The following is a 10,758-nucleotide window of genomic DNA, read 5'->3' on the forward strand; positions in this document are numbered from 1 at the left end:
GTCTATAACAAAATATGAGTGAATGCACTAATTTTCTGGGAGAAATACTCCATTTTCTAGAACAATTTCAAGGGTGCCAACACTTTTGGCCATGACTGTGTCATGCAGAGTTTAATCACTGATCTCTCATTTTAGGTTCCTCATCATCTCACCTGGAGAATTCTACCTTTCCATCACCGGACCCCACTGTAACATCACTCCCTGCCCCCATCTGTCTCATTCTCTTTCCCACCTTTGTGTTTTTTGTCACATGTATACTCGGGGGCAGCTGGATTTACGTGAACTTTGGGTTGTACTAAAAAAAAACAAAAAAAAAACCTTCCACCGTTACTGAATTTTTTTTTTACATTTTATTTAATTCCCAGTTTCCATTACTCTCTTCTTTGCTGATGTTTTTAGTTTGATGTAAAAAAATGGTCTATAGAAACAATAAGCAAAAAGGCTAGTGCTGCTGACAGATCTTATGTCAGTATTTTGACTGTTCAGGCCATTAACACAGGTCGTAACAACCACAAAATGGCTGCTGCATTCCCTGCCTCAGCTTTTATTCAGGCTCTAATAGTCCTTTCTGATTGGCTGTGCTGTACCATGTGATGCAATGGCTGCAAGGCTTTACAGAGAAGCTCTTCCAGCCTCTCACAAGATTTTTCTGGCAGATGTCATCTTCTGTAATGTGTAAAATGGAGGTCGTTTTAGGCAATTTGCGCAAATTCATCAGATTCCCCCAAAATTCGACCAAATTGACTTTGCATCAAATTGTTTTGCTCATCTCTTTTAGATACCAAATACTTCTACTGGGTATTAATGAGCGTTTTGGACCCATAGCCATTATAGGACTTCATGTCTAAGCAAGGACACATATTTCGAAAATGTATAAAAAAAGGTGTCGCTCTCCCATCACACTTCCCATTATTGGTGAGTCCTACATGTAATACGTACTTCCCAAGTCCCCTGCAACATTCGGGCAGCTCCTGAAAAAAGGAAAGCGGCAAATCTCCTTCGAGCCACCAGAGCCTCCTGGCCATCGCTTCTGGAAATTTTCCATTTTTAGCCAAAAAGTGGGGTAGAAAACGGGTTGTGGATGGGACAAGTAAGAGGGCGAGGGCTGTACATCTTTCTTTATGGAATTAGCGCTCGTTTGGTTGAGAATTATACCCCATCGGCCCTGTGTGGCTCCATGCTGGATTATCGAGGCCTCCGGAGTAGTAGAAGTTTCCCGTACACATTATTCCGTGACCTTTTCTGTTACTTTCTTCCTTGTGAGTGTGTGCAATCTCTTACATACTTTCTGTCTGCACTTATCCCTCCGTTGGCTCTGCCTCGTCTCCTTCTTTATATCTTGTGCCAATCATTTCTCAAACCCTCACTGATGGCCGCAGCCAATGCGGCGGTGGTGTCGGGAGGAGGTGACCTTGCTGTCTTTGGCCCTTGTGTCCCAGATGGGGCCCTTGGGGAGTGGTGCTCAGCTATATACTGGCAGGATGAGACTGCTCGTCCTCTCTGATTCCTCCTCGATTGCTCCCTGTGGTCTCCTCATCATGAGGATCCAGTTTGCTCCTCTACATGTTCCCCTGGACAGGAGGCTGCAGACGGCGGCGGTGCTGCAGTGGACCTTCTCCTTCCTGGCTCTGGGTGAGTTCTCCATCACACTGCTCCTCTGCTCATCCCTGAATTGTGCTGTAGTCACATCCAGAGCTGCATTCACAATTCTCCACTGGGGTCTGAGGAGGTGCACGCTGGTAAGAGAGCAATGCATCATGGGTCTAAAATTATCTAATGTCCAGTACAGAGTGGCCCATCCTGAACATCGGGATATCTCACGGTAAGATAACGCCAGACCTGCTATATACAGCCGAACGGACAGCGCCACCGACCACAGCGCACGCTCTCTCTCACATCTCTCTCATTTTTCGTACTCTCTCATTCTATCACAATTCTCTTATCTCTATCCCTTCCGTCATCTCTTCTCTCTCATCTCTGTCCCTCTCTTCTCTCATCTCTATCACTCTGTTTTCTCTCATCTCTATCCCTCTTCTCTATCCGTCTTTCACCTCTATCCCTCTCTTCTCTCTCATCTTTATCCCTCTTTCATCTCTATCCCTTTTTGCTCTCTCAGCTCTATCCCTCTCTATCCCTATCCTCTCTAACCTCTATACCTCTCTTCTCTCTCACTTCTATCCCTCTTTCTCTCACATCTTTATCCCTCTCTTCTCTCACCTCTATCCCTCTCTTCTCTCATGTGTATCTCTCTCTTCTCTCATCTCTATCCCTCGCTTCTCTCATCTCTATCTCTCTTCTCTCATCTCTATCCCTCTTCTCTCACCTCTCTCTCCTCTCTCATCTCTATCCCTCTCTTCTCTCACCTCTATCCCTCTCTTCTCTCATGTGTATCTCTCTCTTCTCTCATCTCTATCCCTCGCTTCTCTCATCTCTATCTCTCTTCTCTCATCTCTATCCCTCTTCTCTCACCTCTCTCTCCTCTCTCATCTCTATCCCTCTCTTCTCTCACCTCTATCCTTCTCATCTCTATCTCTTTCTTCTCTCACATCTCTCCCTCTCTTCTCTCTATTCCTCTCTTCTCTCTCACCTCTATCCCTCTCTTCTCTCTCATCTCTATCCCTCTCTTCTCTCACCTCTATCCCTCTCTTCTCTCACCTCTATCCCTTTCTTCTCTCTCACCTCTATCCCTCTCTTCTCACCTCTATCCCTCTCTTCTCTCTCACCTCTATTCCTCTCTTCTCTCACCTCTATCCCACTCTTCTCTCTCACCTCTATCCCTCTCTTCTCTCACCTCTATCCCTCTCTTCTTTCTCACCTCTAGCTCTCTCTTCTCTCACCTCTATCCCTCTCTTCTCTCTCATCTTTATCCCTCTCTTCTCTCATCTCTATCCCTCGCTTCTCTCTCATCTCTATCCCTCTCTTCTCTCACCTCTATCTCTTCTCTCTCACCTCTATCTCTCTTATCTCTCATCTCTATCCCTCTCTTCTCTCTCACCTCTATCTCTCTCTACTCTCTCATCTCTATCTCTCTCTTCTCTCATCTCTATCCCTCTCTTCTCTCTCACCTCTATCCCTCTATTCTCTCTCATCTCCATCCCTCTCTTCTCTCACCTCTCATCTCTATCCCTTTCTTCTCTCACCTCTATCCCTCTCTTCTTTCACCTCTATCCCTCTTTCATCTCTATCCCTCTCATCTATATCTCTTTCTTCTTCTCTCACATCTCTCCCTCTCTTCTCTCTATTCCTCTTTTCTCTCTCATCTCTTCTGTCATCTCTATCCCTCTCTTCTCTCTCATCTCTATCTCTCTCACCTCTATCCCTCTCATCTCTATCCCTCTCACCTCTATCCCTCTCTTCTCTCTCACCTCTAGCTCTCTCTTCTCTCACACCTCTAGCTCTCTTCTCTCACCTCTATCCCTTTCTTCTCTCTCACCTCTATCCCTTCTCTCATCTCTATCTCTCTCTCTTCTCTCATCTCTATCCCTCTCTTTCATCTCTATCCCTCTCATCTCTATCTCTTTCTTCTCTCTCACCTCTATCCTTCTCTTCTCTCTATTCCTCTTTTCTCTCTCATCTCTATCCCTCTCTTCTCTCTCATCTCTATCTCTCTCACCTCTATCCCTCTCTTCTCTCTATCCCTCTCACCTCTATCCCTCTCACCTCTATCCCTCTCTTCTATCACCTCTATCCCTCTCTTCTCTCCTTTCTATCTCTCTTTTCTCTCATCTCTATCCCTCTCTTCTCTATCACCTCTATCTCTCTTGTCTCTCATCTCTATGTCTCTCTTCTCTCTCACCTCTATCCCTCTCTTCTCTCACCTCTCTCTCTTCTCTCATCTCTATCCCTCTCTTCTCTCTCATCTGTATCTCTCTTATCTCTATCCCTCTCTTCTCTCTCACCTCTATCTCTCTCTTCTCTCTCACCTCTATCTCTCTTCTCTCTCATCTCTATCTCTCTTATCTCTATCCCTCTCTTCTCTCTCACCTCTATCTCTCTTCACTTTCATCTCTATCTCTCTCTTCTCTCTCACCTCTATCTCTCTCTTCTCTCATCTCTATCCCTCTCTTCTCTCACCTCTCTCTCTTCTCTCATCTCTATCCCTCTCTTCTCTCTCACCTCAATCCCTCTCTTCTCTCTCATCCCTATTCCTCTCACCTCTATTCCTCTCTTCTCTCTCGCCTTTATCCCTCGCTTCTCTCTCATCTCACTCTCTGATATCTAACCTATGTCACGCTCACTTCTCTCCTCTCTCTTTTCATATCCCTCTCATACACTTACTCTCTACCTCATTCTTCATCTCTCTTAGCCCTCCATCTATATCACTTTTTCTCACTCTCTCCTTTATCTCTTTCATCTCTCTTTCTCTCTGACATCTGTGTAATCTCTCTCTGCCTCTTTTCTTCACATCTGCCCCATCTTACTCTGTCTCACTCTTTTCTTTCTTTCTCACTCTTTTTCTCTCTCTGTGTCCTTTTTTCTTTCTTTCCCTTGCTCTCTTTGCTCACTGTCATCTTTATCCACATCCCTCTTTCTTCCTCCTTTTCCCTCCCTTATGTCTCTCTCTCTTGTTTCCCTCCATCAGTCTCACTGTGTCTTGTTCTCACGTCTCATCTCTTTTTTACATCTCCTCTCTCCGTCTCTCACTCTCTCTCATTTCTTTTCCCTCCTTTGTGTGACTCTCTTCCTTTCATGTCTCACTCATTCTCCCATCCTTCTCTTTCTCATGCTATCCTCCACAATATCTCGCTTTCATCCTCTTGTTCGTCTCGCTCATCTCTCACTTTCGCTCTCATCTCTATCGGTATCTCTCTCTCTCATTCCTGTTTTTTTTTCCACATCTCACAATTTCTGTCATCATTTCTTTATTTCCCATTACTTTATTTCTTCTTTCTCTTTTTCATCCTGCTTTCATCAATCCTTCTCATCGCTTTCTCACCCTTCTGTGATGCCTCTTCTTTTTACTTGCAGTACCCCTCCTGCCCTCATGGAGTGCTGGTAAAATACTATGCCCACAATCTGCAGCTGGCGCTCTCCTCCAGTTGTGTGCAGCACAATAATGAGACCCTTGGGTTGTTCTCCTTTACTCTGTATATGTGTGGTGGATGCAGACACCGGGCGGTGGGCGCCTCTTATGTCTTCTCTCCTGCTTTTCAGCGCAGTGCTGTCTGGTCCTCTATGTCCTCCTGGTCTGCTCCCAGTACTGGGCACTGGCCGTCCTCTACTCTGCATGGCTGTACATAGACTGGGACACCCCATCCACTGGCGGCCGGAGGTCGGAGTGGGTGCGGAGCTGGACGGTGTGGAAGTATTTTGCCAATTACTTTCCTATCAAAGTGAGTAAGAAAATAGCTGTGGATATTTCCATTATTAAGTAAAAATCAGCACATGTATCAGATATCGGAGTATTGCTCAGACACGTACCATTTGGTGGAGATATCAGGGTGGTCCTTGTGACAAAACACAACCTCTGTAGCACTTCAAATGTCACTTCCTGTCTCCAGTTTCTGTAGGAAGAGCTGCTCTGGAGCACAGACTGCTGCTCTAACATGTGAAATGTTGATAACACTTCATCTACAAGGAATAACTAACATTGGTCTCTCTGTGACCTGTCTTACAGCTGGTCCGGACGGCCCCTCTCGACCCTGGCCACAATTATATCTTTGGATTCCATCCTCACGGTGTTCTTGTGGTTGGAGCTTTTGGAAATTTTTGCACTGAAGGAACAGGATTTTCCAGTCTGTTCCCGGGCCTCACTCCACATCTCCTCATGCTGCCAGCCTGGTTCCGAGTGCCATTTTTTCGGGAGTATATCATGAGTGGGAGTAAGTAAAGAACCGCAGTCATCTGCAGCCCCCGATCATCTCATCTCATATCTGCCGCCAATCCCCGTCCATCTCAACCTCCTCCGATATCTTTCTCTCTCTTCACTGTCTCTTGAGGTTGTTTCTCTACATCTCACCAACTTTTTAGGTCTCGTGTCCTCTGACAAGAGAAGCGCCTCCTACCTCCTCTCTAAGAAGGGTGGTGGGCAAGCTTTGGTCATAGCAGTTGGGGGTCCTCCTGAAGCTCTTGATGCGAAACCTGGAGAACTGACCCTACAAATCCTGAAGAGAACGGGCTTCATTAAGCTGGCCTTGACCCATGGGTGAGACACCGCGGCCATTACTTTAGAGGGTCGTCCTTGTGTTTCGCGTACTCATACCCCTTGTTTTTTATACAGGGCTCACCTGGTTCCGGTTTTATCCTTCGGAGAGAACAACCTCTACTATCAGGTCAGCAATCCTCGGGGGTCTCTACTGCGAAGCACCCAAGAAAAACTGCAAAGAATTATGGGACTAGCGATACCCCTGTTCCATGGCCGAGGGGTGTTCCAGTACAGCTTGGGGCTACTTCCCCACAGGAGACCAGTCTATACAGTGGGTAAGCGGCACATTTACCTCTCCGTACCGGAAAAGGTCCAGTTATCAATGAGATCTTGTCCTGAGATCCAAAACCCATCACTGTTCTAGAACTGCAGAGATCCATAGTATGTTGTTCTGGAAACTGTCAGCATGGTATTTTGAGTGTCTCACTGGCACGTGTACCCAGAAATTAATGTGACACCATATGTCTCCCCGAGATATACTGAACCGCATACCATATATAAATACTATGCTGCCATGTATGCCCTAAAAAGTACCGTATAACTACATGCTCCGAGAGATAACTACTGTGCTGCGATACGTGCCCCAGATATAGATATTGGGCTCTCATATGTGTCCCAGAGATAAATACTGTACCACTATGTGCCCCCAGGTAAATACTATGCCACCATATGTACCCCAGAAATAAATAGTGTGCCTCAATATGCTCTCAAGAAATCAACAGCACATATGTGCCAGGATAGATGTCACCAACCAGAAAATAACTATGGTAAATATTCAGACCGCAAAACAAACCCTAAAATTTTAGGATCTGTTTGGATGTCTACATTTATTTTTGGGTCCAGTCGCAGTGTATAGGCATATGGCGGAACAGTATTTATCTGAAGGCCCATATGGCAGCACATTTTCACATATGTGGCTGATAGTACAATTGTCCCAGTATCCTCTGGTCATTCGTGAAGCCAAACCGTGAGTTGTTCTTTTACAGAAGTTGTGTTTTTTTTTAATAAGGACCTGGCCGGCTTGCAATCTCCTCCTGCCCTCCTCCCACAGATCCTGTGAGAGTTGTTGCTCTGTTTCACTGTAAAAGGGCAGCTTGGTTTAGCTGGTGGCTTGGTCTCAGGTTATTAGTATTTCTAGCTCTGCTCATATCTCCTCATTACTTCTCTCTCTTTCAGTGGGGTCTCCTATCCCGGTTGTGAAGAACCCTTCTCCTTCTCCTGAAGACATATTGTCCCTCCATGCTCTCTATGTAGAAAAGCTGAAGGACCTTTTTGAGACCCACAAGATAAAATACGGAATTGAACAAGATCGTCAACTCCTGCTCCTTTGAGACACCAATGAAGATCACAAGATGATGCATAAATATTATGGAGTGAATCTATGAAGGGGAGATACTTGGAAGATCCCAACGTTTACTTTTCTAGAAGAAGACCATTCTTCAGTTAAGATGATAACCATTTGTAACTCAATAACTGTTGTCTGGAAGCCGAGAGTTTTTATCTCGAAGTCTCTCTTAAAAACTCTTGTCTAGAAGTCTCTCAAGAATTTTTGTCTGGAACTCGAATTTTCAACTAGAAGTCTCACAAGACCTCTCCTCTGAGTTTCTGAAGACCTCTCATTCAGAAGACTCTCAAGAACTCTTGTCTAGAACTTGTCAAGATCTTTCTTCTAGAAGTCTCTCATGAACTCTTGTCTAGAACTCAAGAACTCTTATCTAGAAGTCTGTCAAGACCTTTCCTCTGAGCTTGTCAAGACCTCTCATCTAGAAGTCTGTGAAGAACTCTTGCCTAGAACTTAAAAACTCTCATCTAGAAGTCTCTCAAGACCTCTCATCTGAGCTTGTCAATACCTTTCATATAGAAGTCTCTCATGAACTCCTGTCCTAGAACTCAAGAACTCTCATTGAGAAGTTTTCAAGACCTCTCCTCTGAGCTTGTGCTGATCACAAAGAGATAAACATGGAAACAAGGAGTTAAAAAACACATGTGAAACAAGCCAGAATATGTGTTATACCTTAGATTCCTCACAGTACTCCTTTTACTATGATGTCAGCTTTACACCCCCTTGACCTTGACTCAAGCAGCTTCATCAGGTCTCACCTGGAATGGCTTCACATGGACAGGTATGCCTTGTCCAGAGTTCATTTGTGAAATCAACAGCCTTCAGAAAGTGGTAGTGACCTTCAGGTGGGTTTGGCAGAGGCAGTGTTGGGTTCACAGGTACATATAGTCCTGAGCGCTATTCACAACTGTTCTAAGCCCGAATACGGAAAGAACCACTCAACAAAGTAAAAAGAAATTACCGTCCATTGTGACATGGAGATCAGTCAATCCAGAAAATGGCTAGAACCTTAAAGGTATCCAAAAGTGCAGTCATGAAAACCCTCAATTATGATGATGAAACTAGTCTTCATGAGGAGCACCCCAGGAAAGGAAGACCAAGAACTTATATAAGTTCATCTGTTACTAGCCTTAGAAACCACAAATTGACAGCCCCTTAGCAAACAGCCCTCCTAAATGATGCACAGACACAGCATTCTGCAACAACATACCGTCCCATCTGGTTTGCCCTTAGTGGGACCATAACTTATGTTGTAAGAGGACATTGACCTAAAACACCTAGAGGACATGTAATGGTGAGGTGACCAAGGAGGAGAGGGATGGAAGCTGCCTCGGAGGACATGGCCTCCACAGTCACCCAACCTCAGTCCAAGTGAGGTAATTTGGGATGAGTCAGAGGCCGAAAGAAGGCAAAGTAGAAACATCTGAGAACTTCTTCAGGACTGTCTTAGGCCATTCAAGGTGACTGATGAAGCTGTTGAAGAGAATGACAAAGGGGGGTGTAAAGCGGTCATCAGAGTAAAGGGGGGCACTGTGAGGGATCTAAGATATAACACACATTCAGGTTTGTTTCACCTGTGTTTCTTTACCCTTAGTGGTTTTGCTGCCTTCAGTCCGAATCTGCTAAGGAAATTAATGAACTCTTCCCGGGAGTGTAACTCTAGGGGTGCCCAGGTAGTGTTGGCACCAGAACGCCTGAGGGGCTCCAAAAGAAGCCACTAAAGAAGTAAGAAGAAGCAACTTGTTTTTCTAATGTTTTTTTTTTAGTTAATTCTTGTAAATAAAAAAAAATGATATTTTTCAGTGGTGACGAAAATAAAGCGTCTCAGAAGCTATAGTCAGATGTGTTTGTGAATTTTTCTTTTTTTTGTTGCAGTCCTTTTTAGTTTTATAATTGTCGTCACATTAAGGGTCTGTTCACATTAACCAGAACGACCGCCGATTGGTGAATATCTACCGGTCTTGTAGTGGCCCCATTTACACAAGCAGGTCGCTCTGAACGATCTCTTACATCACTCAGTCTGCATTGGTTGCTTTTGTTCTCGGCAGCACGAGTCCTGTTTACACAGGATGATGCGCTGCCGAGGACGATGCAGCTCAGAAAATCATTTTACCCCAAAATCGAGCGTTTTGCCTGCTCTTCGGGTGCTCTGGAAGGTTAGCGTGAAACGCTGGATCTCTTTTGGTGTGAATGGCTCTTTAAACAGAGCATTGGGGCAAAATGTTCTTCACGTAATCTGATGCCAGAGGTGAGAATCGATCAATGGGAAGGACGATGATGAAGGACACCAGCAAAATACAAAGTGCAGGAGGTGAGATAGGAAAGGAGTCACATCAATGGAAGCTCAGTAGTGATGAGCGAGCGTGCTCCTATGAAGTGTTATCTGAGCATGCTCGTGTCTTAGTCGAGTATTTTCAGAATGCTCGAAAAATATATGGCTGCATGTCTGGCGGCAGAAATTATAGCCCTACTTCAGCTCTACGGCAGGTTTCTGGCCTCCTTGGGCTCACACTGGGACTTTTGCTTATCTTGGCTTAACCCTACTGCCTCAGCCAAGACGAGCAGCCTCAACACTGACCAAAGCAAAGGGACAGACACAGATTTCTACTAGCGAAGTACCTGCAGCGTATTCAGGAGAGAGAACGTCATTGGAGAACCCAGTATGGTGGTCCCTTCCCACTTTTTAGTGCTGTCTACATGTGATATGGAGATGGTGTAATTTTCATACAGTTCTCAAATAATACGACCATAGCTACCGTAATAAATAACCGCAATTGTGCCAAAATGACAATATCATATGATGCCCAAATAACATCCCCACAAAAAATGAATATACATTGCACAAAAATAAAACTAAAATTCAGTCATCAAATAATACCGCCACACAATGAACAAATAATCCTAGAAAACGTTAACAAAATAATACCCCCATATCATCGACAATTGTAAAGTGCTGCGCAATATGTTAGCGCTATATAAATAAAAAATGTTATTAAAAAATTATTAGCACTGTGCAAATAACACCAAAATAGTAATTAAATAATACCGTAACACAATGCGTAAATGGCTCTGTCTGAATAATAGTAACACACGTTTTACCGACATATAACAAATTAATAACACTGACAAAATATTAATAAAAGCAATAAATAAATTATACCGCCATACAGTGCACAAAAAACACCATCCAAATAATGCTGGAAAATAGTAAAGACATAATGATGCCATATAATGCAGATGTATCACTGCACAAATAATACCAAAATAGTAA

The 10,758-nt window shown here is 44.3% G+C and overlaps 1 protein-coding gene across 1 annotated transcript; it reads left to right on the top strand.

Moving 5' to 3' along the window:
- The first annotated feature begins 1,137 nt into the window (after positions 1 to 1,137).
- Positions 1,138 to 9,323, top strand: LOC143774295 (2-acylglycerol O-acyltransferase 2-B-like). The gene is made up of 6 exons (XM_077261730.1): positions 1,138 to 1,632; positions 5,155 to 5,333; positions 5,618 to 5,822; positions 5,971 to 6,145; positions 6,221 to 6,420; positions 7,322 to 9,323. Exons 1-6 carry the CDS (start codon positions 1,383 to 1,385, stop codon positions 7,474 to 7,476), a joined length of 1,164 nt encoding a protein of 387 aa, XP_077117845.1. The 5' UTR covers positions 1,138 to 1,382; the 3' UTR covers positions 7,477 to 9,323.
- Positions 9,324 to 10,758: the final 1,435 nt, after the last annotated feature.

This window comes from Ranitomeya variabilis, chromosome 5 (genome assembly GCF_051348905.1).
Source record: "Ranitomeya variabilis isolate aRanVar5 chromosome 5, aRanVar5.hap1, whole genome shotgun sequence".
Classification (NCBI taxonomy): domain Eukaryota; kingdom Metazoa; phylum Chordata; class Amphibia; order Anura; family Dendrobatidae; genus Ranitomeya; species Ranitomeya variabilis.

Excerpts from the sequence above, each read along its gene's own strand:
- LOC143774295 (XM_077261730.1), top strand. The coding sequence starts at position 1,383 with ATGCGGCGGTGGTGTCGGGAGGAGGTGACCTTGCTGTCTTTGGCCCTT. Across the intron at positions 5,823-5,970 it reads GGAGTATATCATGAGTGGGA|GTCTCGTGTCCTCTGACAAG; the intron begins GTAAGTAAAGAA and ends CCAACTTTTTAG. Across the intron at positions 6,421-7,321 it reads GAGACCAGTCTATACAGTGG|TGGGGTCTCCTATCCCGGTT; the intron begins GTAAGCGGCACA and ends TCTCTCTTTCAG.